Source organism: Xyrauchen texanus, chromosome 2, assembly GCF_025860055.1.
Source record: "Xyrauchen texanus isolate HMW12.3.18 chromosome 2, RBS_HiC_50CHRs, whole genome shotgun sequence".
NCBI classification, from domain to species: domain Eukaryota; kingdom Metazoa; phylum Chordata; class Actinopteri; order Cypriniformes; family Catostomidae; genus Xyrauchen; species Xyrauchen texanus.
Genome location: NC_068277.1, coordinates 58,672,548 through 58,699,067, shown reverse-complemented (window position 1 = coordinate 58,699,067; position 26,520 = coordinate 58,672,548). Strand labels below are relative to the sequence as shown.

Below are 26,520 nucleotides of genomic sequence, written 5' to 3'. Positions count from 1 at the left end.
GTTGGCAGGGTCCAAAATGTAATTCAGTGTTTCTTTCACACAGATAATGGCGTTAGTCTGTGAAACACTAAGACAGGTTTAATTGAGTGAGGACAATAATAATGAGTGAGGACAATAATAATAAAACAAGTTTGGCTACTTGATGGTAAATTTTCTTCTAAATCTTCTTAATACTCAATCTTGGTCTTGTTGTGCAAGATTCGTTGACTATCCTCTTTCAATCGAAAATACAAGATATAACAGAAGTAAAACAGGTTTTGAATACCTGAAATCTATATTTTAAATGGACAGCTTGAATCTATTTGACACAATAGACACAAGTGACTTCAACAAGGGCCAAATCATCATTCTTACATTGCTTTTTTTAAATGACGCATTATTAAAATTCCTAAAAAAAATTTGGTGGCCATTTTTACCATCAGTTTTTGAGCACTTGGTAAGTTTTAATATTGGACCCTGCAAGTAGGACACTTCCCCAATCTTAAATGGAATGCTGTTCGACTTGTTGCACGATAAGTTGTACATTTAATTTTAAAGTGAGATCAAAGCGGATTGTTGGACAATTTCTGACTTTACGAGGTATAAAAACTCTCTTTTAGACATCAGTGAAAGTGAATAGAAAATGATAATAAATTTGTCTAATTATAATACCATTAGTCAGTATATCTAGAATCATAATCTACAACTAGCTTAAATTGAGAATTTTGGATTTTAAGGGAACCGTCCAGAACTGTCTTTTTTCACTCAAGTTCCGTGCGTCCCTCCTAAGAGGCGGAGTCTAACAGGAAGAGTGGGAGGGGCATGGGCAGGGCTAATCACCAAAGGCTCCACGTGCTGCTTGAGCTCTTCCAGATGTTCTAAAATATTCTTCTTTGTGATGATGCCCAATACAATCCTGCAACACACACCGTGACGACCATCACTTAGCAACAAAAATTACACAACAACTCAAATGCAAACAAATAGAAATGAAAAACAACATGAGATTAACACGACAACAGAAGCAATTTGAACAGAAATTTACGAGAATGTAAGATTAGAAAAATAATCAGGTGCTTAGAGTTGGAATTAACTGAACAAAATTAAACTATAAACTTTAGCCGCCAATTTGTTCAATGAAATACAAATTATATGAATAAATCTAATAAGAGCAAGTTTAAGTTCTAGACTCGAACACTATTGTTAAAAATCACCAAAAGTTCACTCAAATAGAAAAGTACATTCTGGCATCATTTACTAATCTTATGCAGATCTAAACACATATTAGATTCTTTCGTCCGTGGAACACAAAAGGAGATAAAAAAGGAAGAATGTCAATGTTTTCCAAATAATGTTTGTGTGCATTTAAATGTGTGGCAAGTTTGACATCAGTGACATCAAACATCACTGGTTCTCGTGTGACTCGCGTTTGACGTCCTAGACGATTAGCTTTAGGCTAGGTCCACACTAATCTGGATACATTTGAAAACGGCGTTTTCGTCCACAGAGCTTTTTTCAAGCATTTTCCAAAAGTTGCTTGTCCATATTGAAACATTTAAAAACTCTTAAATCCCCTTACAGCACATGTGAAAAATCGGCGTTCCATGTACGGTCTGAAACGCAATTGCAATTGTCCTCATGTTCTATCACCGGACAGCAATTCCGAGTAAACATGGCTTGAAGGTTGTACAAAGTAACATATCTTTAAGAACACTATCAATGTGAACAGCAGGCACAACACTGCTACAATATGGCCGCCATCTCGATTGTTTAGGGTTGAATGGATCACATGACGGCGTCACACGACAACAAATGTGTAATTGTTTTCAAATATCTCCATTTTCCCTGTCCACACTAGAACGCGAAGACTACGTCTCTAATTCATCCACTTGGGAGAGCATTTTCAAAAAGCTCTATTTTCGCTGTCAAAAACACAGTCTGTGGACAGAAGGCCAAATCAAAAACGTATTAGTGTGGACGTGGCTTTCAAAATATTGTTCGGTTTATTTCTATATCATTGAACATAAGCCTATCACTGGCCAACAGTCCACAGCGATCCATTTTACAATTGAGTTCATTTTTATGGATTAAATATTCCTTTACTTGCAAGCCTAATCATATTTTGCATGAGAAGCTAGATGACTTTTACAGTATTGGAGGAAGAAGGGCTGTGTGAAATAATGCAGTTATTACCTGAATTTTCAATTAGATCAAGTTGTTAAATCTTTTTTTACAAACGGATACTGTGAAAGCTGCACCAACGATCCAAGTTTGCTCTTTGTGCGTGTGTGTGCAGTAGTTTAGCAGAAGAGAATCAGCTGTGAAGCACGCGCTACAGTATGTGAATCTCAGACGCATGACACCACAAACTGAATCCCATCAGCAGATGTATGCATGTATGTATGTGTGTCTGCTGATGGGGTATATGTTAGTTGAAATCCATTTCTCACAGAACACTGTGAAGAGGGAGAGAGAATTTATCATGCATTGTTCCTCTTATTTGCGCCCGCATCTCAGCGGACACTCACCCGTTGTGCGTCACAAGGCACTGGCGCAGGCCAAGCTTGCGAAAAATGTCTACCACAATCTCCATGGGCGTGTGGTCTGTGACGGTAAAGGGGCTCATGTCCAGGATGCTGCGGAGTTTCATCGGTCGCGGGCTGTCTGCGGGGAGGGTTGGGGCATGCTGTGTAAAATAGACCCGCGAGTTCAGCATTATTCCCTCCTGCTTACGCCGGGCATTTTCTGAAGTAGGCAAAATGAAAGTGAGAGAAAAAAGAAGACCTACGATCAAGAATTGTTGCTTTGCATAAAGCTGGAAAGGGTTACAAAGTTATCTCTAAGAGCATAGATATTCATCTATCCACAGCTAGACAAATTGTCTATAAATGGATGGGATTTAGTACTGTGGCTACTCTCCCTACATGTGGCCGTCCAGCCAAGATGACTTAAAAGGCACACTGTAGAATGCACAATGAGGTAAAAAAGAACCCTATAGTGACAGTTGAAGACTTTGAGGAATCATTGGAACTGGTTAACATCTCTGTTCGTGAGCCTACCATACGGAACACATTAAATAGTTTATTAGACCTGTCTCTTGATGCATGTCCTTGCGCTTAAAAACCATGAACAAAACTATGCAAGATAAAAGGATATCCTAGGATACATTAAATACAGGTTACGTTTTTACTATGGTGGGTCGCCACTTGATTTTCAATCTAAATTCTGGGTCCTGAAACAAAACCAGTTGAGAACCACTGGTGTAGACTGAAATAGTTTGTATTTTACATGCAAGTCTTTTTGTTACCTATAGCAATTGTAATATCCCTACGCAGTGCAAAGCCCACCAGCCTTTGTGACTCTTTGGAGACAATGACGGGGAAGCCATTGTAACTTGTTTCTGAGATTATGGCCTGCAGCTCTGCGAGTGTCATATCGTCCTGCGTGAGCACGGCCAACGGTGAATCGTTGCGACGTGGACGCATAACCTCCCGTGCCAGTGTGGTGTGCGTGAACTCTTCTTTAGCGTCAAGGAAGGGGTATCCGTTCAGACGAATATGGGCCTCATAGATTCCCTCTCGACCAAATGCATCGCCCACCCATTTACTGGTCATCACGGCCGCCATTAGAGGAACAATGTATTCCAACCCACCAGTCAGTTCAAACACGATGACCACTAGAGACACCGTCATACGGGTCACACCACCTACAGAGAATGCAGGCATTATGAATTAGTTCACTGGCAAAAGCAAAGCGGCAGCTAAACAGATGCAAAGAAAGGACAATGCATGGATGTAAACTTACCCAGGCAGGCTGCAGCACCCACCATGGCGTAAAGTCCAGGTGTGATGCAGTCAGCGCCCACCTCACACCACTCTCGGAACAGGAACCAGTCGTGGTGATAATACGCCAGCTGTTCTACAGCGATGCCCACGATCCGCCCAGCGATCGCACCGATGGCCATACTGGGAATGAACAGACCTGATGGTACCTGGAAAAAAATTACAAATAAAACCACATTAAAATGTCACCATTGTATCAGATTTTTATCTATTCAAAGCATCAGTAATATTGACTCAATTTGGCTTGTGGGTGACAAAATTCATATTCGTCACCCATCTCACTGCATCGCTCTTATATGCCAAATCAGTTTTGTTGCCTTCCAACATTCAGCCAGTTTTCCCCATATGCCTGTGATAACACAACAGTGATGCTGAAGTTTTTAAGGAGCCGGGCGTCTTTTGCGACTTGGGTGATCAGTTTATTTGACTGTCCAAATTATGAGACCACCAATTGAGTCATAGGAAGTGAATACTGACCGATACTGATCGGTGGCTGATCAATCAGAGCATCCTTATTGAAAATGGAATCAAGAGTCATCAGGTTTTACTGGTATTGGCACAGCATGGGAAATATTATTACTAGCAGCTAGGTATGCACTGGTGTGAAACTTTTTAGCTGATACCAATACCGATTTTAGCAAAAACCAATTGGATGATAACGATTCCGATATTTTGACACTTACCTCATTTTGTCATCAGACTACTGTTTTACTCAGGAATGCTTCAAGTACAAAGAAGTACAAAAGGTATGTCCATTGAACCACAGTGAAGGTAAATACAAGATAAAAAGAAGTTTATTTTGTACTTCTAAAATATTTTTTCACATCCGTTTTTGCAGTTTTAATTGCAACCTTTAAGGGTTAAGTAATCGCACAAGGCCATATTGCAATTTCAGTCTTAATTTAATATCAATGGATATCATACCAATGTCTCAGAATTCAAAGTCTGCTGGTTTCATAGCGTTTTGGATGGTTTCCCCTCATCACGTTGCCTATTGGCAAGTACCGCTTTCACAATTGTCATCCATTTCTTTCCACATTAACGTGAGAACGAGAAAGAATAAAAATGAAATATGACACTCTTAGGAGTGCCAACCCTTCTACATACTGTGGCTATTAGTATCGTTATCAAATGGACAGTGCATTTTAATTCAGAGTTTTGAAAAAGTATAATTATAAAACATTGGTTTTTCATATCTGCGTTTTCATGCTTATTTGATCTATATGCCGATGGTCTTAATTTGGTCATTAATTGGCTGATAAATATTGGCAGCCGATACATCAGTGCAAGTAACAGCAACCCTTTCAGAAATTATTGGATGCTCACCTTCACACCAAAGGTAAAGATAGTCATGATGATTTTGAAGATGAGTGCCAGGCTTAGCTGCCACATTGCAGAGTACACGCCCGGCATGGCGGCGGCGTCCGAGCCCTGAGGGTACGCCTGACTACCGTTCATCTGACTGCGGTACTGGCAGAGCTGCGATGACTCCAGCGGTCCGCAGTCGGTAAACAGCTCTTTAATCAGTTCACTGGTATTCTGACGTGTGTATGGGTTCGGGAATGCTATGATGGCTGTTATGGCCGCCACTGTGATCACCTCCAACACCGGGTACTTACCTGGCATAAGACAGAAATGTTTGCATTATTCAACTCATGATACCATATGTATTATGATATTGCATTGAAATAAACATCATTATTTAATAGTAATAATAATTCTTAAAGAGGTCTAATCATACTAGTGGTCGACCGATATTGTTTTTTTTTTTCAATGGCCGATACAGATATCTATAGAGCAGGATGGCTGATTGACGATATAAAATGCAGATAAACAATACCATTTTACAGCAAATCTGATGTTCACAAAATTTACAAAGCGAAACAAATACTTATTTTTACTTATGCAGTATTTACCAAAATTTGCATAAACTTTCAAATAAAAAACTTTGAAAACAAGAAGTGTTTACCATCCATTGACAGATCTATTCGTAGACATAAGGGAAAGTTAACACGTCTGTTAATCGGCCAAGTAAAAACTGTTATTGGACTATTCCGATAATCGCAAAATGGTCAAATATTAGCCGATTAATCTGCCTGGTCGATATATCGGTTTATCACTATATCATACATTTTATATTATTCTTTTTTACCCCCTGAGGTCCAATTTTAAGCTACAAAATGTTACTATGTGGTATTCAATGTAGTAATGCAAGTCATATTGTAGTCTTACAAGTTTAGGAATAACAGTACTACACTGTGTATATGCTGTATCTTTTCTTGTCATTTTAACCTCACCATGACTGTGTGGGCCAAGTTTCTGATTGAAAAACCACTGGTGTGTAATCAAAGACTGTCTTACACTGATGAGCAAACATATTATGATCACCTGCCTAATATGATGTTGGTCCTCTGCGTGCCGCCATAACAATGCCGACCCGCTGAGTCGTGGACTCTACGAGATCTCTGAAGGTGTCCAATGGTATCTGGCACCTACAGTAGACATTACCAGCAGATCCTTCAAGTTGTGAAGTGGAGCTGCCGTGGATCGGACATGCTGGTCCAGCATGCCCTACAGATGCTCAGTCGGATTGAGATCGGGCGAATTTGGAGGCCAACACCTTTAGCTCTTCATCATGTTCCTCAAACCATTCCCAAAAAATGTGTGCAGTGTGGCAGGATGCATTATCTTGCTGAAAGGCCACTGCTATCAGGGAATACCATTGCCATGAAGGGGTGTACCTGGTCTGCAATGATGTTTAGGTAGGTGTCATGTGTCAAATTGATGTCCACATGAATTGCCGGACCCAGGTTTTACCAGCAGAATATTGCCCAGAGCATCACACTCCCTCCACTGTCTTGTCGGCTTCCCACAGAGCATCCAGTTGCAATCACTTCCCCAGGTAAATGGCGCACGTAAAAGGAAACGGGACTCATCGGACCAGGTGACCTTCTTTCACTGCTCCAAGGTCCAGTTTGGCCCTTGTCAAAGTCGCTCTGGTCTTTACCCCTGCCCATTTCTTCTGCATTAAAGACATTGACTATAAGAACAGAATGTTCGCTTACCATCTAATGTACCCAGACTGTGACACATGGCCTTGTTAGGTGATGATCAACGTTATTCGCTTCACCTGTGAGTGGTCATAATGTTTTGGCTCATCAGTGTAAGTTCATGCATTTATTCATCTAAAGTCACAAAGTTGTGAAAATTAATAACTAATCACTTGCAGTTTGGTTTGAGTAAATGCCCTTTTCTGACTGGGAAAGGAATGTTGGGTTCTGAAACTAATAATGGATAATTTCACTACAGACCTCTATGGACAGCAAAAAAATTTGGTCAATTCAACTGTTCAAGTTGAAAGCCAGTCAAGTATTTACCGAAGCGTGTAGATTTACGGCGACGACACCATGCGATGTTGGCCCGGATGAAGAAGGCCCCCCACAGGCCACCGAAAACCCCCAGCAGGATGAAGGGAAAGAGCTCGAACAGGTACCAGGGCGTGTGATACTCCACATAGAACAGCACCAGCCGACTGTTCCCGAACGGGTTTATGGAGCGCAGCACAAATGCTGCTACCAGAGCAGCAAAGAACGAACGCCAAAGGGTCTTCAGAGGGAAGTAGTAACTGACCTGAGAGAGAGACATAGACTTGGTAGTGAGCTCTTTTGACTTGACCATCCTAGCAACCACATTTAACAAATTATATGATATTATGGTAGATGTAGGTCAGGTTCAGGGTAAGAAATAAAGGGTTAGGTTAGTGGTATGTTGGAGCAAATATACAACAGAAAGTGACAAAAATGCCCCACATGTTTAAAAGGTAAGTGGAAAATATGCCCTTGTAGTGTATTCCTCGGTTATGTTTTGATATCTAACATTTAATATATTTATAAATATTCTATTCAACTATTCATGTATTCAAGCTTTTTTATGATATCTGCATCATTTACAGCTACTTCATGTTAATTTGATTTTATAGGTAACCGCTATAATTGTTTAGACAGAATGGAATGCTTTACACAACTTTTAATTACGCAACATGATGTTGGATAAATAGGCTTACCTGATTGACCAAATTAATATTCATGAGCTAAGCTTTGCCACTGTAGGACCGTTCATTTGTATTCTACAGAAAAACACACAAGTACAACTCATCTCTCTTCTCTTGAAAGAGTGAAACTCACCTCCTCCAGACTGAAGAGGACTCCTCCAATAGGAGCTCCAAAAGCAACAGACACCCCCGCAGCTGACGCCGCAGACAAAACCTGAGACAAGAGAGACATGGGTACAAATCAAAATAATAATTTCTCAATTTCCACACATTTACAGTTGAAGTCAGAAGTTTACATACACCTTAGCCAAATATATTAAAACTCCAGTTTTTCACAATTCCTGACATTTAATTGTAGAAACATTTCCTGTCTTAGTTCAGTTAGGATCACTACTTTATTTTAAGAATGAGAAATGTCAGAATAATAGTAGAGAGAATTATTTATTTCAGCTTTTGTTTCTTTCATCACATTCCCAGTGGATCATAAATTTACATACAATGTTATTATTCGTTAGAATTGCCTTTACATTGTTTAACTTGGGTCAAATGTTTTGGGTAGCCTTCCACAAGTTTCTCACAATAAGTTGTTGGAATTTTGGCCAATTCCTCCAGACAGAACTGGTGTAACTGAGTCAGGTTTGTAGGCCTCCTTGCTCACACGCGCTTTTTCAGTCCTCCCGACAAATTTTCTATCAGATTGAGGTCAGGGCTTTGTGATGGTCACTCCAATACCTTGAATTTGTTGTCCTGGACCCATTTTGCCACAACTTTGGAGGTATACTTTGGGTCATTGTCCATTTGGAAGACCCATTTGTGACTGCGCTTTAACTTAATGGCTGATGTCTTGAGATGTTGCTTCAATATATCCACATCATTTTCCTTCCTCATGATGCCATCTATGTCTATGAAGTGCACCAGTCCCTCCTGCAGAAAAGAATCCCCACAACATGATTCTGCAACCCACATGCTTCACGGTTGGGATGGTGTCCTTCAGCTTGCAAGCCTCACCCTTTTTCCTCCAAACATAATGATGGTCGTTATGGCCAAAAAGTAAACTTTTTGTTTCATCAGACCAGAGGAAATTTCTCCAAAAAGATCTTTGTCCCCATGTGGACTTGCAAACTGTTGTCTGGCTTTTTTATGGCAGTTTTGGAGCAGTATGATGACTGCATGGTCCCATGGGTTTTATACTTGCGTGCTATTGTTTGCACAGATGAACGTGGTACCTTCAAGCATTTGGAAATTGCCCCCAAGGATGAACGAGTCATGTAGAGTTCCACAATTTTTTCAGAGGTCTTGGCTGATTTCTTTTAATTTTCCCATGATGTCAAACAAAGAGGCATTGAATTTGAAGGCAGGCCTTAAAATACATCCACAGGTACACCTCCAATTCAGTACACATCCTATCAGAAGCTAATTGTCTAAAGGCTTAACATCATTTTCTGGAATTTTCCAAGCTGCTTAAAGGCACAGTTAACTTAGTGTATGTAAAATTCTGACCCACTGGAATTGTGATATAATCAATTAAATGTGAAACAATCTGTCTATTATTTTTTGCTAAGGATGTCTAACCTCACGTTTCTTCGCCTCGTTTTTGCTGTATTTGGGGAAGAGGTAGGAAAAAATGTTGCCACAGCAACAGGCCACATGGACCAGTGGACCTTCCTTCCCAAGACTGAGACCCGACGCTACTGCCAGTACCAGAGTAATGGTCTTTATTATCAGTGTCCATTTCCCCAGGTACCCTCGAATAATAAAACCACTCAGGATGGTTTTAATCTGATGGAAAGAAGATTGACAGAAAATCCCAGAGAAAGACAAATGTGAGGAATGATTATAAAGTAGAGAAGTTACATGGTTTACATTTCAAATGATCAAAATGTTAACTCTATTCATAAGCAATATATTCTCCCCTACTCCAATAGGTGTTTTTCCACTGCAGGAAATGTTCCTAGTTCCTGGAAGTATTTCAGGATCTTGTTGTTTTTCCACCGCATTGAACTAAAATCTAAACCAACCCAGGATCCTTTTAGAACCTGCTCCTGAGGTGGTACTTTTTAGTAAAGTGGAATTACTTTGGTCATAACAGCAAATTTTTCCCGTTAGTCAAGAAAAATGCTTCATCAGCTATCAGAGAGCAATACCTAGCCATTTTTCTTTTTTAAAGTTCGGTTAGTAATCTTCGTTAAAACCTTTGAGTCATAGTTCTTGGTATCTGTCCATGCAATCATATTCATTAGGATATAGCAGGAAAAACTGATTCTAGCTCAGCATTTACGTCCTACTATTCATTTGCATAATTACCTCAGGAATTCCTGACCCGCAGGCATAGGGGGCAAACACTTTCACTAGAGACACGGCCAGAAAAGCAAAGGACAGCGCCCAGAACGTGAACATGAAGTAGTTCATTATATAGGAACCAGGACCCTAGAGGAGACACACAAGTAATAATAAAGCGAAACTAAAACGCCATGATACATTTCATCTGGTGGACAGAAAGGTGATGTTCTGACCTCTGCCTGGCCCAGGATGAGTTCAGCCCATGACTTCCACTGAGGGCACTTGTCTCTCTCAGCAAAGGTTGTCTCATTGGAGCCCCAGCAGCACTGCTCATGATTAAACCACATGGCACTGAGACACACACCCTCCTTTAGGTCGTTCATCCAGTCTGCAGCGATGTCGATCACACCTGCTAATGCTCCTAAAGGGGACAAGGGAAAAAAATTTGCCCTACGACAAATGAGTGTTTAAGTCTCAGGTATGTAACTCCTGTACCACTAATGTCACAACTTAACTGCAAAAATATATTTTTTTAATGGGTTTTCCAAACACTTCCGCCATCTTCCATTGGCCAAACAAAAAGATTGTCCTGTACCAATAAAACACCATTGCTGGAGACATTTACATTCTCTACACATTTCTACATTGTCTGACTTATCAGGTCCAAATGTTGTCACGATTACGGTGGCATTGACCATCATATTGGAAGAACTAGGATTGAGATCATAGATGCACAAAGGTCAAGGTGGTACAGGTGGTACAGGTGACCTTTGTTCACACCGCACACAATTCCCTATAGTGAATGCCCCATATTTAACTACATGAACTAGCAAGCTGCCACCATGTATGGTCCAAGCAGTCGGCGCAAGTATGTCTAACAGACAAGTGGAACTGTCTGAAATTTGGCTTTCATTCCACCGGAGATTCTAGACTTGGCAAAGCCCATGGGAGTTTTTCAAACCACCCTCATAGGAAGACAACAGAGTTAATGATTGCAAATGTGGGGCAAGGGAGCTGGTCTGAGCAACCCAGCAGAGTCACATCCTAACCAACTACAGGTCACTCGTCAACAAGATGGACGAACTCAGAATTAGGATTAATTATTACAGAGACTCCCCCGACACGGCAATCGAGCAAGCAGGTTGACCGGTTTACCGAGCAGACAGGATGGCAGACTTTGGTAAAAAAACTGAGGTAAAGGAGTGTGTATACATGTAAATAGTGACTGTTGCAAAGATACAGACTTGTCAGAGACATAAACCCTGGACAATGAACATTTACCTACCTACCTACCTACCTACCTACCTACCTACCTACCAACCAACCAACCATCTGGTGATGCACCGAAATGAAAATTCTGGGCAGAAACAGAAAATTTAGGATGCACTTGTCTGAAAACCGAAACTGATTTTTTAACCTATTTTAAAATAGTTTTTTGGTATAATTGTATTCATATTAATTTCAGGAATTTAATGAATCTGAATTGAAAAACTACAAATCAATAATATGATCAAACTTTTATTGAAAGTAACACACCAAAATTGGACAGAAAGGGAGTGTGCGCCTCATCACTTGTATGCAACCATTTCTCTGGCACACTTTGCTCTGTGCTGCGCATAGAGTATCCTTCACCAGATGCTTCCATCACCTCCAGCACTGCCTGTATCATTTCTAGTGCACGCTGCTTTTTCTCCACATCAAAGTAATGTACTTGAAATCGCGGATCTAGTACTGTTGCAATGCAGTACAGTTAAAATAAGGAAGCGCAATGATTTGAAAGGTGACAAAAGACCGCTCCAACCTTGCTTACTTGCAAATTGTAAAGCTGACCACTTTGTCCATTATAAGCAGGAGCAACAGTGTTGGAGATGTAAAATAATGCCATTTGCATTTAGTAAATTCAGTAATGCGCTTCCCTGCACGCGCTCACACTAAACTCAAGCGTCAGCTGCTAAATGACGGATGCACGAGAGAGAGCACGCAAGATGAAAAGAGAGAGGATAGAGCATGAGAGAGAGAGCGCAAGATTATTTTGACTTGAGCAAATTCTGCTGTTTTAAGCCTGTCCTCTATTCACGCCCCCAAAATTATGACCTCAGCAAACAAAATGTAAGACTTCTTGTAATTTAAGAATTTTTAAGGCCTTGAATTTAAAAAAGTAAATCTAAGGCTTTTTAAGACAATTTTCTCTGTAATGCCACGTGCTTTGGCACTATCATTTGCTAATTTCCTAGCATTTTCAAAGACTGTGGTGACCAATGGTGTTGGTGTGCTAGTTGGGATACTTTTTAAGAGTTGTTGTTGTTTTGCTGTAATTTGCATATTGAATTGGATGTCGTGTTTTCAGGTGGTGTATCAAACCGGTCGTGGAAAAGTGCTTCGGCACCACACCCCCTTGTGAAATTTCTGCTGAACAAACACTGCAGATCGCAAATTTGATGTCGTAGAAACGTTGAAGTATTTCCACACTGCTGACATGATCAGCCTTTGCTGGGTAGCGCCGTGATAACGGCTAGTTCGATTGAGAGTGAAATCTGAGCACTGAGGGATGGGGCGGCATATATTTTCTGCCTTTTTTTTGCTGGCTGAAATTTCGCTGCATCCCTACTTACATCTGTTGCAGATTTTACATCAGAGATCTCAGATGTGTTTATATTGTTTTGTTGTATGTATTGTCTAAGATTGTTCTGGTCTTCATGGTGTAATGTATTTGTTATATTAATTTATGTATGGGTTAAGAAATAACAGGAGACAGGTAATTAAGTCAAAAGTTTATTTCTCTGGTTTATACATCCATATACACAATACAACAGTCATACTTGCATCTTGGATCATCTGCTCAATCCAAACAGTGAAACCATTTACAATGTAATGCCACTAGGGTTGCAGCGGTATACCGGGTTCACGGTATACCACGGTTTGAAAATTGATGGTTATCATACCATGTACATTTGCTTATCAACGGTATTTAGACAAAAATGCAACCAGACAGAGAATCTCACATGCGTGCGAGCATCACCTTTATTCCTTATCTGCCTGTCAGACTCGTCAACTTGTGACAAACACACACACGCACGGAAAATGTCTGAGAGAAGCAAGGCAAGAGGGTCTGACAAGAGTGTGTGTTTAAGTTAAAGCAGTGTTTCTCAACTGGTCTAGTTGGACTGGACAGCAGGGAAAGAGCAATGCCATGGTTCTCCTATTGAAGATATTTTGGCGGCCGCCCAATTGATAGACTATTTAGGACTGCCGACGTAGATTTAATGATAATCTTGCAAACAGCTAAAGCAGACATGGGCAACATACGGCCCGCGGGCTGGATCAGGCCCTCCACATAGTTTAATGTGGCCTGTGGCTCATTTATCGTAAAAGCGTTTTTATTTTTCATTGGATATTTCAGTTAACTTGCATTGGGACCTAACACATCTCCACAAGCGTTTCACATGTTCAGGGTTGCCAGATAAGAGATGAAACACCCCCAGTTTGAGATTTATACTTACGCAAATTTTAAATATCCCACCTAATGTTATACTTATTTTGTGCAATTTGGCAACCATGCACGTCTCGCTTTCTCCTTTGAACAAACTTAGCGATCTGTAGTGCAATATTCTGCTCAAGGAAAAGTGTTATACGGCTACTCTGTGTCCATTCTTGAGGCTGCTTGTGATGTTTGGTGCAACTAATTTTGCAGGTAAATCTTCTCCATGATTAAATTAAATATAAAAGTAGATCTCAGCATCATTGAAACACCGAGAGGTAATCATTGACATGCAAGCAAAAGCAAGCCAGAGACGAATATGTATATGTATTTTTTATTTGTGCAATTTAGAAACGTTGAAGTCCCTTCACGCCTGTATGTTAATCTAACTCTTGCAGTAATCATTTATCATAGTCACGCAGTTGTGTGCTGAAAGTCAATCCATCGAGGAGACCCGCATCATGACTCTTTTAGCATGTAAACGGGTAAAGTTAAAAAAATAAAAGTAAACTCGCCCGCTTTGCGACAAACATTAAAAGTTCTATTTTTTGTGTTGCAGCTAGTGTATATTTTTCATAAATACATTAATTTATTATTATTATTATTACTATTATTTAAGACTAGCACATGGACCATGGTAATGAGAAGCCTTTCCTTCTGTGTAATATGTGTATAAATATGTAATATTAGGTATCAAACGGGATAATAATGGGCTTCAATTTTTAAAAGGGGGAGAGACAACTTCCTGTAGATTTTGTTGTTGACATAATCAACAAAAATAATGACACTTGATGCATGTACTTGTACTGGAAAACCATGAACAAAACTATACAACATAAAAGGAAATGCAACCCAGGATGCATTAAATACAGGTTATGTTTAATCTATGGCAGGTCGATGGTTGATTTCCAATGTAAAATCTGTCCTGAAGCAAAACCAGTTGAGAAGCAGTTCTGAGTTAAAGGTACAGACAAGAGCAGTATATGTTAATTATTAATAATCATAGGACATTTCTTTAAAAGCTCACACAGCTAATGTTATTTTTCATTTAGTAGTTCATTTAACATGTAAACTAACATGCTTTAGTTATATAACATTTTATAGTTACATTATATTTTTATCATGTTTATAATTCTGTTTATTATATTTCTGTTAGCTTTCTTATTTTTTCTATTTATTTTCTTTTTTTTTTACACATATGTACCAAGAGTGGACGCCGCTTCATTCTTAAAAGTGTACCACGTACTTCAATAAAAAAAATGGTTTCAATTATAATGAAGTGTTTGCTCAAAAATAAATAAATAAAATTACCCTTCTGTTTTCCCTAATAATAGTAATTGTGTAATACCGTATACAGTGATATTATTTGAGACCGTTATCATACCGTGAAAATCTCATACCGTTGCAAACCTAAATGCCACCATATTTTATCCTCCATTTTCCCACCAAAACAGAGGCCTAGTCCATTGTCTGTTGTGTCAGGGGACACTGATGTGTGTCTGTTCAGTAGGATTGTAAAAGTGATGTTTTAAGTAAATGCTTTGTTAATTCTTTTGTTTTTATGGTTGTATGTCCTTTGTTACAACAATTACTTTTGGTGATTATAGGTTGTATATATTTGATCATTTGTATCCATGTCTCACCTGTGGTGTGTAATATGGTTTCACCCAGAGAGGAGGGGCTTCATCTTTTTAAGGGAACTCTTCAGTTTCATTGGGAGCTTTAAGTTAGCTCAAACTTGTAGAGTGAGTTGGTTGTTGTCTTGATTGCTGGAGTGCAGTATTTGGTCAAATCCAGTGGACATAGCAAAATACTTGCTTTGGCCACTGGAAACTTTATTTTTGTACAGTGTTTATTATTTTTAAAGCTTTTTGTATTTGCTTATCTGCAATGTAAATATCTCTACACCACACTGGAATATATTCTTGCACCTTGGGACAAATAAAACTTCCAACTTTACACCATCTCCACACCCCTCATCTGCTGGTCCATCTTAAAGAGTCAACAGTATAACCCAAAAACACCTAGGCACGGCTATTCAGTTGTTGATTATAATCACTGCAGTGTGCATACCCCCACAAGCTAAACTAGCACTGGAGAAACTACATGATGCTATTAATAGCCATCTGACTGCACACCCAAAGAGGGAGCTGTGATTGTGGCAGGAGACTTATTAATCATACCAATCTCAAGACGATACTGCCGAAATTATACAAAATTGTGAGCTTCAGAACCAGAGAAAAAAATATTCTAAACATTCTACATCATCTCCACGCCTGGGTCTATCAGATCAAGTTTCACTGATAATGATCGCAACCTACAAACCTCTAATCTGCAGAACAAGTTTAGAGTGAGGAATCCACCTCATGACTGCAAAACTGTTTTGAGCACACAGATTGAGATGTATTCACACAGGAAAATGATGACACCATTATAGTGGTGTATTCGGAGTAAATAGTATCCTATATAGTTCTCATTTCAAAAAAGGTCTACAGAGAGGAAGTCTTGACTGGTCAAGTGCTGTACGGACAACCAGCTGATCCTGAAACCCAAGGAGATCATTGTAGGCTTCATGAGATAAAGGAAGACCATTAATTTCCCATTTTCGCATTAATGGAGAGGAGGTGGAAAGTGTCAATGACATCAAGTTATCAATAAGGCCAAAGTATACTTTAGTTGCCCGCTTTGCTGATTGCTCTGCACACAGTATGCATGACATAAATTTCGTCATCAGCACAGTCTGCACGGACTGTCCGACCGTGAGCATGTGAGTATTTACCTGAAGCGAGTCCTGTTAATGTAACCACCAGCCACCCTGACCAGGCGTCGTACAGACTCTTGGTGAACTCCCATCCGGATTCCTTCTTTTTACTGTTTATCTACACAGACCAAACATTTAGTGAATACACACAAATGTAAAAATTTGACCAGACAATGAACATTCAATGCAATGATTACAGATTTAAATTAAATAGCATTACTACAGTATATTATACTATTAGAATTACACAATAATTATTCCTTAGATATTTATTTCTTAGTTCTTTCATGTCCTAACCTGCAACAAGAAGTAAAACTCCTTTACTTGATCCCATATCTACATTCAGCACTGATGCAATGGTTAAAGATGACTTTCAACGACAATTACATAGAAAAACAGAACTGAAAATCAACATACACGGATAAAACAATCTTAAATAAGGACTAGGGCTGGGCAATAGGAGGATGTTATCGGATATCGATAATGTCTTACAAAGATCCCGATGCCGTTTATGACACTCATTGACAGACGATGATCGACAATATCTGAAAATGGCTAAACCATGGATCTCGGAAGTCACCAAATATATTTAACAGTAGCACAGGGTGTGAAACTAGCACCTGCAAAATGCGAAAAGGCTGAATCCAGTCCTCAAGCTCCACGTCCAAATGTATTTCATGTGCGGGTAAATGCTCATCTAGTGAGCAAAATCTCATCTACCCGCAAAAGGAGGGTAAGTGACACATGGAAATAAATGCAGTTAGTCACCAAGACATGCACTTGAAGAAACACACTTTATTATATTTAAGGACAAAAGTTATCAGTTTTCAAATATATATATATTTTATTGAAGCAAAAAGTTATTTTGCTATGTAAAGTATTTTGTATTTTGCTATGTCCACTGGATTTGACCAAATAACACCTATATCACCCATGTGGAAAAACAAATTGCTCCCTTAATTTAATAGCTGGTTGTGCCACATTTAGTAGCAACAACTGCAACCAAATGCTTCTGATAACTGGAGATCAGTCGTTCACAACGCTGTGGTGGAAGATTGGTCCACTCTTCTTTGCAGAACTGCTTTAGTTCAGCCACATTGGAAGGTATGAGCATGAACTGCCCATTTAAGGTCCTGCCACATCATCTCCATCGGGTTCAAGTCAGGACTTTGACTAGGCCACTCCAAAACTTTAATTTAGCTTCAAAAGACTGTTTGAGATATTCAGGTGTGGACTTACTCCTATGCTTTGGATCATTGTCTTGTTGCATAATCCAGTTGCGCTTGAGCTTCAACTCACGGACTGATGACCAGATGTTCTCCTTTATGATTTTCTGGTAGAGAGCAGAATTCATGTTTCCCTCAATTATTGCAAGTTGACCTGGCCCTGAAGAAGCAAAGCATCCCTACACATCACACTACCACCACCATGCTTGACCGTAGGTATGATGTTCTCTTTGTGGAGATTTACGCCACATGTAACGGGACCCCTGTTTTCAAAACAGTATCACTTTCGACTCCACAGAACATTCTCCCAAAAGGTTTGAGGATCATTAAGTTGCATTTTTGCCAAAATTCAGAAGAGCCATAATGTTCTTCTGGATTAGCAGTGGTTTTCGCCTCGCCAGTCTTCCATGGATGTCGTTTTTGGCGAGTGTCTTTCTGACAGTGGAGTCATGAACAATAACCCTTATTGAGGCCTGCAGTCCCTTAGATGTTGTCCTTGGCTTTTTTGTGACTTTATGGATGAGTCGTTGTGGAATAATTAAGGCTTCTCAACAACTTCTCTGGGTGATGTAGCTTGCTGTGTCATCACAAAGCAAAGCTGCTCCTTGTTCAAAGGATGTGTTCTTTAGGAATGTGTTTTTTCTCTCTACTCTCACGTTTTACACGTAGCTCAATCATGTATGTCACCCCCATATAAGGTAAAGAACTATTTCAGTGGTGGGGGTCCAGTGGAATGTGTTTTTTCTGGACCATATAACCGAATGCTGAACAATAAACGTTGAAGAAGGATTTGATACCATTGGTTCTCTGTGTAATTTCTTTCTTCCCTCAGCTGAGCCGTATCGAGACGGGGATTGCAGATCAACAAATAAATGAAATACACTGGATGACAAAATGATCTAACAGCGGTCGCTGTGCTCTTGGAGGAATTTTGGAAGGTCGGCCACTTCTGGGAAGGTTCACTACTGTGCCAAGTTTTCTCCATTTGGAGATAATGGCTCTCACTGTGGTTCTTTGGAGTCCCAGAGCCTTTGAAATAGCTTTGTAACCCTTCCCATACTGATGTATTTCAATCAACTATTCCCTCATTATTTCTGGAATTTCATTCGACCCTGGCATACTGTGCTACTGGGTGAGAATTTTTAGCCAAATTCATGCCGCTATAAAAGTTCTATTTAGGTGTTGATTTGATTGAACAGGGCTGGCAGTAATCAGGCCTGGTGTGTCTAGTCCAGCTAAGCCCCATTATGAATGCGGTTTCATAGATTTGTGGATTTAGTAACTAAAGGTACTAATTTAAGCAACTAACTTTTTTCACACAGGCCCAGTTGGTATTGGATAACTTTTTTGCTTCAATAAACATTACTATTTAAAAACTGTATTTTGGTTTACTCAGATTGTCTTTGTCTTATGTTAGATTTTGTTTGAGATATACACAAAAACAAAAGAAATCAGGATGGGGAAAATACTTTTTCATAGCACTTTATTTAATCATTTATCAAGTATTAAAGTTGTTTCTAAATTCTGTAGTATTTCTTCACTTTAACAGTTAAACGTAAAAGTCACTCGACTGTGCCCCTAAAGATTTTCACTACAGGCTGAATTACTCTACATTACTTTTCAAATTAGAAGAGATTTCATAACACTAGGCATTAAATACAGTGGCAAGAAAAAGTATTTGAACCCTTTGAAATTAGTTTTTTTTTCCATTAATTGGTCATAAAATGAGATCTCATCTTTATCAGTGTCAAAATATAGACAAAGCACAATGTGCTTACTCTAACAACACAATACAACTCTCTGGAGGTCATTCCACAAATCTCTATTGGGTTAAGGTCTGGGCTCTGACAGGGACACTCCAAAAGGTGGATTTTCTTTTTTTGAAACCATTCTGTAGTGGATTTAGTTCAATGTTTAGGGTCATTGTTCTGCTGCATCACCCAAATTCTACTGAGCTTCAGCTGGTGCACAGCAACCCTGATATTATCCTGTAGGATATCTTGATAAACCTGGGAATTCAGTTTTCCCTCAGTGATGCCAAGCAGTCCAGGACCCGAAGCAGCAAAACAGCCCCAATCATGATCCTCCCTTAATCGTACTTTACCATTGGGATGATGTTTTCATGTTGGTATGCGGTGCCCTTTCTACGCCATATGTAGAGTACCTTAGATTCTTCAGTCCACAAAGCATTTTCCCAGTACCATTGTGGAGTGTCAAGGTGGTCTTTGACAAACTTCAGGCGTGCAGCAATGTTTTGTTGGAAAGCAGAAGCTTCCTTCATGGTGTCCATGGCTGTTTTATGTTTTCCATATAGTAGACTCAGGGCCAGCAAAGCATTCTCTGCTGGCCTAACATGCCAAATAAATAAATATTTTTAAATATTTTCATTCTCAATCACCTTTTTGCCTATGTATTTTTAATCACTTTCCACTCTTAATTAATTAACTAATTAATGAGTCTGAGACATCTCTAATGAGAGTCAAACCCCTGATAAACTAACAGGAGCGTTGCAGTTTCAAGTTCTGGCTTTCGTGCGTGGATGGGTTTTTAAAATGTAAATTGGTATTATTAGTTAGCTGTGACAATGTATGATGCCCAAAGGCATAGGGTGTCTTATTCACTATGAAACTGTGTTTTCTTAATGGCATGAATCATACTGAAGGCCTAAACTTTAAATGCACGGCCCGCCACTGAGTAGACTTGTGAACAGAGATGTTAACCAGTTCCAATGATTCCTTCAAGTCTTTAACTGACACTCTAGGGTTCTTATTTTACCTCGTTGAGCATTCTGGTGTACCCTTTGAGTCATCTTGGCTGGATGGCCACTTCTAGGGAGAGTAGCTACAGTATTAAATCATCTCGATTTATAGACAATTTATCTAACTATGGAAAGATGAATATCTAAGCTCTTCAAGATAACTTCATTATAACTTTTCAGCATTATTCAAAGCAACAATTCTTGATTTTAGGTCTTTTGCGAGGCATTGTACATGACAGCAGAAGCTTCTTGTGAATAGCAAACAAAATGTTTGAGTGCTTTTATGAGTCAAAGTTGCTCTAACACACCTCCAATATCGTTTCATGACTCAAATTAACTTTTTTGTCATCTTTAGTCTAGGATTAACTTTTTCCACAGCACTGTTAATGTTTATTGGGATGTGATCAATAAAGACATGAATTATAACTGTTTGTGTGTTATTAACTTAAGCACATTGTGCTTTGTCTATACTTGTGACTAAGAAGAGATCACATTTTATAAGCAATTAAATGCAGAAAGCCAGCTAATTCCAAAGGGTTCACATACTTTTTTTGCCACAGACAAAAACTGGGCATCACACACTACATGGCTTTCATGTTGGTCCGATAGCAGCATGACATATGTTAACAAAAATGAACACTGAACTGACTGCTGTTGTTGCTGCTTGTGTTCCAATACGTGAAAGACACAAGTTGAATTCAATCGGGTGCGGTCTTGGTTGGATGACGCGAACAGTATAGCATCTAGAGACTGAAACGCAAAGTGAGTGCAGTTTAAGTTAAACTCCAATTGAGGGCTTGTTCGCCATATCTTTTTCTTGAGATTAGTGGCCCTCCAAATTCGATTTTCATGGATTTCCTCTGGATTTCCTCTGTGGTCAAGGATAGAAGGCTTAAAAATTTAAAACTTATTTGATATTATCTGAATAGATGGAATCAAAGTTGGATGGTAAGACATCAAAGTCTGTACCCATTACACACTATACTCTTTACTTCAACTCTAAAATCGGAGTAGCCTTTAGGGGCATAAGAATTCATGCACAAAAATGTTTACAAATACACCAATACTTCACTTCATAATTAATTTTCGACTACTCTGGATGCGCTGTCTGTTTTGTTTCACTAAAATGAATCGGTTCATAAGAGTCATTTGTGTGTAAATAGGAATACACACGATGGATGTTGTTGCGTTTTGACCAGCAAGCACAAACTCATTTCAAAGATGTGTTTTCTTTCCATTATTTTCAATTCAGATTGCAAACAGATATTCGCAAATCTGGAAAATAGGTTTTCTTCTGCCGTGGGGCTGTAGATGGGGGAGCACCACTGCTGGAAAACGGTGCATGGAACTGCTGTTTTACATGTAGCTGGAAAGTAAGTGCAGCTTATTTTTCGCTATGTTTTGGATCCTGTGCTTGTGTAACATCATTCGTCTGCAGAACTGGTGCAGGCGCACTTTGGTCATAGTGGAAGAAATGTGATTAAAGAGTTTACATGCCAGTATAAAGCAATTAAAATAGGAGAACTCCACATATATTACTGCGATTATACTCTGATTATGAGCATAATCGCAATATTCTGTTTACATGAGCTACAATTTAAGTAACCTTCATAGCATTATAATCACATTCTGACGGTGCATGTAAACATAGCCAGTGTCATATACAAGCAGTTGATGAGTTACCTTGCGGTGTCGTTCTCTGTCTTTGCACTTCTCCCTGACCCAGTCGATGGTGTGGAAGTCATCGTAGGTGCCCACGCCTGGAATGGGCTCCTCCAGCAGATCCAGCAAGTGGGTGGAGCTACTGGCCCCTCCTCCACCCCCACCATTAGACATGGCGTAGTTCGACCCTAACCAGACAGAGAAAGTGGAGTGGGTAAATTAAAAAAATTATTTAAGACATGCCAGACATAGAGAAAGACACTTAATATCAGGAGGAAATGTCCAGAAGGACTAAACTTGTACTTGAAATGAACAGGAAGTCAATCTTGATAAAAATGTCTGCAAAATTACTAGTTAGGGGTGCTTGCTTACATGGGGTAGGGATTTAAACAAACCCTTAACCCTAATTTACAGTGCATCCGGAAAGTATTCACAGTGACTCACTTTTTCCACATTTTGTTATGTTAAAGTCTTATTCCAAAATTTATTAAATTCATCATTTCCCTAAAAATTCTACAAACAATACCCCATAATGACAACGTGAAAGAAGTTGGTTTGAAATCTTTGCAAATTTATAAAAATAAAATACAAAATAAAATAAATAAATCAATAAATCATCACATGAACATAAGTATTCACAGCCTTTGCCATGACACTCAAAATTGAGCTCAGGTGCATCCTGTTTCCACTGATCATCCTTGAGATGTTTCTACAACTTGATTGGAGTCCACCTGTGGTAAATTCAGTTGATTGGACATGATTTGGAAAGGCACACACCTGTCTATATAAGGTCCCACAGTTGCAAGTCAGAGCACACACCTACTCATTGTATCGAGGCACAGATCTAGTGAAGGGTACAGAAAACTTTTCACAGGATTGAAGGTCCCAATGAGCACAGTGGCCTCCATCATCCGTAAATGGAAGAAGTTTGGAACCACCAGGACTCTTCCTAGAGCTGGCCACCCAGCCAAACTGAGTGATCGGGGGAGAAGGGCCTTAGTCAGGGAAGTGACCAAGAACCTGATGGTCACTCTGACAGAGCTCCATAATTTCTCTATGGAGAGAGGAGAACCTTCCAGAAGAACAACCATTTCTGCAGCACTCCACCAATCAGGCCTGTATGATAGAGTGGCCAGACAGAAGCCACTCCTCAGAAAAAGACACATGACGGCCCGCCTGGAGTTTGCCAAAAGCACCTGAAGGACTCTCAGACATGATAAAACAAAGTTTTCTGGTCTGATGAAACAAAGATTGGCCTGAATGGCAAGCGTCATGTCTGGAGGAAACCAGGCAACACTCATAACCTGGACAATACCATCCCTACAGTGAAGCATGGTGGTGACAGCATCATGCTGTGGGGATGTTTTTCTGCGGCAGGAATTGGGAGACTAGTCAGGATCAAGGGAAAGATGAATGTACAGAGACATCCTTGATGAAAACCTGCTCCAGAGCACTCTGGACCTCAGACTGGGGCGAAGGTTCAACTTCCAATAGGACAATGACCCTAAGCACACAGCCAAGATAACAAAGGAGTGGCTACGGGACAACTCTGTGAATGTCCTTGAGTGGCCCAGCCAGAGCCCAGACTTGAACCCGATTGAACATCTCTGGAGAGATCAGAAAATAACCTGATGGAGCTTGAGAGGTCCAGGAAACAAGAGAAGGGAGAAATTGCCCAAAAATAGGTGTGCCAAGCTTGTAGCATCCTACATAAACAAGACTCTAGGTTATAATTTATGCCAAAGGTGCTTCAACAAAGTATTGAGCAAAGGCTGTGAATACTTATGTACATGTGATTTTTTTTTTCTCCATTTTTTTTTTTTTTAATACATTTACAAAGATTTAAAACAAACTTCACGTTGTCATTATGGGGTATTGTTTGTAGAATTTTTAGGAAAATAATGAATTTAATCCATTTGGAATACGGCTGCAACATAACAAAATATGGAAAAAGTGAAGCTCTGTGAATATTTTCCAGATGCACTCTATGTAGCTTCTAAACTTTTCCGCAACGATTGTGCTATGAATATGAATGATATCTAAAATCATGTGGCTTGTTGAGAAGAGGTTTTGATTTGATTATATGCTAAACAATCTGAAACACTGAAGGAGGGACCTGAGCCATATCTAGGGGCCATAATATCAGAGAATTAGAAGCGGGCTGACTTGAAAATCTGGCAGAATCTTACATGAGAAATGGTGATGAAGATGGTTGAAATACCTAATGGTTTACGCAAACTTTCACAAAGCCTAGACTTTAAACTGCATGTTCAACAATCACTACAACCACCATGTAGTCAGTCACGCTGTCTCACTCAATGAAGGCAGACAACTGGGTCAAACTGATTGGATGTGTGTGTGCTGTTCTGAGACCAGTGAGGGCGAGTGATTAGTCTATAAAGTACAACAGCTTATAATCAGCTAATCAGCTTTCCACACAGATCCAGCGCACGAGGTCAGCCAGACATGAGTGGACACTTCCAGCACTTCAATGTCATACACTAGAGCATAGGACTGGGAATAAGCAAGGACCAGTTGATCAATCAAAATGTTAGTGAATTGAAAGAAAATGCCTTCTATTTATGCAATAATTATACGTTTCATAAATGATCAAAAGCAATGAAATTCATACATTCAAAACTATTAAATGGTTGTAGCATTAAAAAGAAGTTCTGGGGCCTGGGTAGCTCAGAGTGTATTGACGCCGATTATCACCCCTGGAATCACGACTTCGAATCCAGGGTGTGCTGAGAGACTCCAACCAGGTCTCTAAGCAACCAAATTGGCCCCGTTGCTAGGGAGGGTAGTCACCTGGGGTAACGTACTTGTGGTCGTGATTAGTGGTTCTCGATCTCAAAGGGGTGCGTGGTAGGTTGTGCTTGGATCACAGAGAGTAGCACGAGTCTCCACAACGAGACTGCTTCTGAATTAACTTTTTCTTTTTTTATAATTCCCTAATACACTGGGATCTACATATGATCCCACAGATGAAGCTTTGAAAGTTTAGAGTGCATCTGGACTGTGATCTGTGTAATTCCTCACCTCCATCATGCGTGAACTGCAGTCCTGCTCTCTCGCGCGCGTTGTTGTTGTTATTATTATTACAGTTTATTGTGATTTCATGTTACGTTAAATGAGATCAAACGACTATTCGACAACGAAAATTTTGGGTGACAATTTTTTATTTTCGACGTTGTCGATAATGTCAACTAATCATTTCAGCCCTAATGCAAATGTTAATATGCTTTTAAACTCACCTGCTTTGGTTGCTTGAATTAATCCGGGTGTCTGTCTTTCAGGTGCTTTATTAAGCACATTGCATTGCATTGTACAGTTTGATGTGTTTCCTCCTTTCGTCAGAAAATTGCAAAAGCACCGTTTACAAATAGGTTTTTGCTGATCTATGATGTTTCCCTTTTCATCAGCCTCAAATACAAAGAATTTCCAAACCTGGCTTTTTCCACTTTTATTTTCGGCAAGATTCAGTTGAGCCTCACGCAGCAGCAGCTACTTTGCTTGTCGCCATCTTTTTCTTGTTGTGAGCGTTCTAAAGTTCCCGACTCTGCATGGGTACCGGGTAGATCAGTTACTCGGTACCTTCAGAAATTCTAGTATCGTAAAAGAAATGTGTTTGAGAACCAACTTGGTAATGCAGTACCGGTATTTTTGACAACACTAACAGTGCGTCGCACCCTGCTGCGTATGAGGCTGCATAGCTGCAGGCCGGTCAGTGCTCATGATGACCCGTCGACTGTTCAGGCACCTACAATGGGCATGCAAATGTTGGAACTGGCCCTTGGAATGGAGAAAAGAAAGTCGACTGGCCCGATGAGTCCCACTTCTTTTATATCACATGGATGGCCATTTACGTGTGTGCCGTTTACCTGGGGAAGTGATGGCACCAGGATGCACTGTGGGAAGACGACAAGCCAGTGGAGGGAGTGCGATGCTCTGGGCAATCCTGCTGGGAAATCCTGGGTCTGACCATTCATGTGGATGTAAATTTGACACATGCCACCTAACTAAACATAGTTGCACACCAGGTACACCCCTTCATGGCAATGGTATTCCCTGTTGGCAGTGGCCTCTTTCAGCAGGATAATGCGCCCTGCCTCACTGCACACATTGTTCAGGACTGTTTGAGGAACATGATGAAGAGTTCAAGGTGTTGCCCAGGCCTCAAAACTCCCCAGATCCCAATCCGACTTGAGAATCTTTAGATTAATAAAGACTATATTTAGAGATATTTTAGAAACATGATAAATCACACATATCCCATACAGAGTTTGCACTGTCAGAGTGCTGGGAATATTGACACATATTTTTATACACATTAAAACATATCAAAGTTGAAAAATATATATATATTTAAAAGAGAACAAAACATCACAGTTGTTAAATTCAATTAGTATTAAAACTGTGCTGTCAGCCAGACTTGTTCTAGTATGACACGAGAGAGACGCAGATTTTTCATGATGCAAAT

General features: G+C 39.8%; 1 protein-coding gene across 9 annotated transcripts in view; it reads right to left on the bottom strand.

Moving 5' to 3' along the window:
• The window catches only part of LOC127658208 (H(+)/Cl(-) exchange transporter 3), a 51,146-nt gene that overhangs the window by 5,330 nt on the left and 19,296 nt on the right, over positions 1-26,520 (bottom strand). For 7 of the 9 annotated variants that reach the window (XM_052147417.1, XM_052147377.1, XM_052147399.1 and 4 more), the window contains 12 exons: positions 22,059-22,225; positions 16,410-16,509; positions 10,386-10,573; positions 10,177-10,299; positions 9,445-9,651; positions 8,006-8,086; positions 7,199-7,451; positions 5,148-5,440; positions 3,784-3,970; positions 3,287-3,685; positions 2,508-2,724; positions 820-895 (listed from right to left, as the gene is read on the bottom strand). In XM_052147417.1, coding sequence (XP_052003377.1) covers positions 820-895; positions 2,508-2,724; positions 3,287-3,685; positions 3,784-3,970; positions 5,148-5,440; positions 7,199-7,451; positions 8,006-8,086; positions 9,445-9,651; positions 10,177-10,299; positions 10,386-10,573; positions 16,410-16,509; positions 22,059-22,211 — 2,277 coding nt within the window. In that variant the 5' untranslated portion in view covers positions 22,212-22,225. The remainder of the gene's footprint in view (positions 1-819; positions 896-2,507; positions 2,725-3,286; positions 3,686-3,783; positions 3,971-5,147; positions 5,441-7,198; positions 7,452-8,005; positions 8,087-9,444; positions 9,652-10,176; positions 10,300-10,385; positions 10,574-16,409; positions 16,510-22,058; positions 22,226-26,520) is intronic. The other 2 variants (XM_052147391.1, XM_052147445.1) reach the window with 1 other exon arrangement.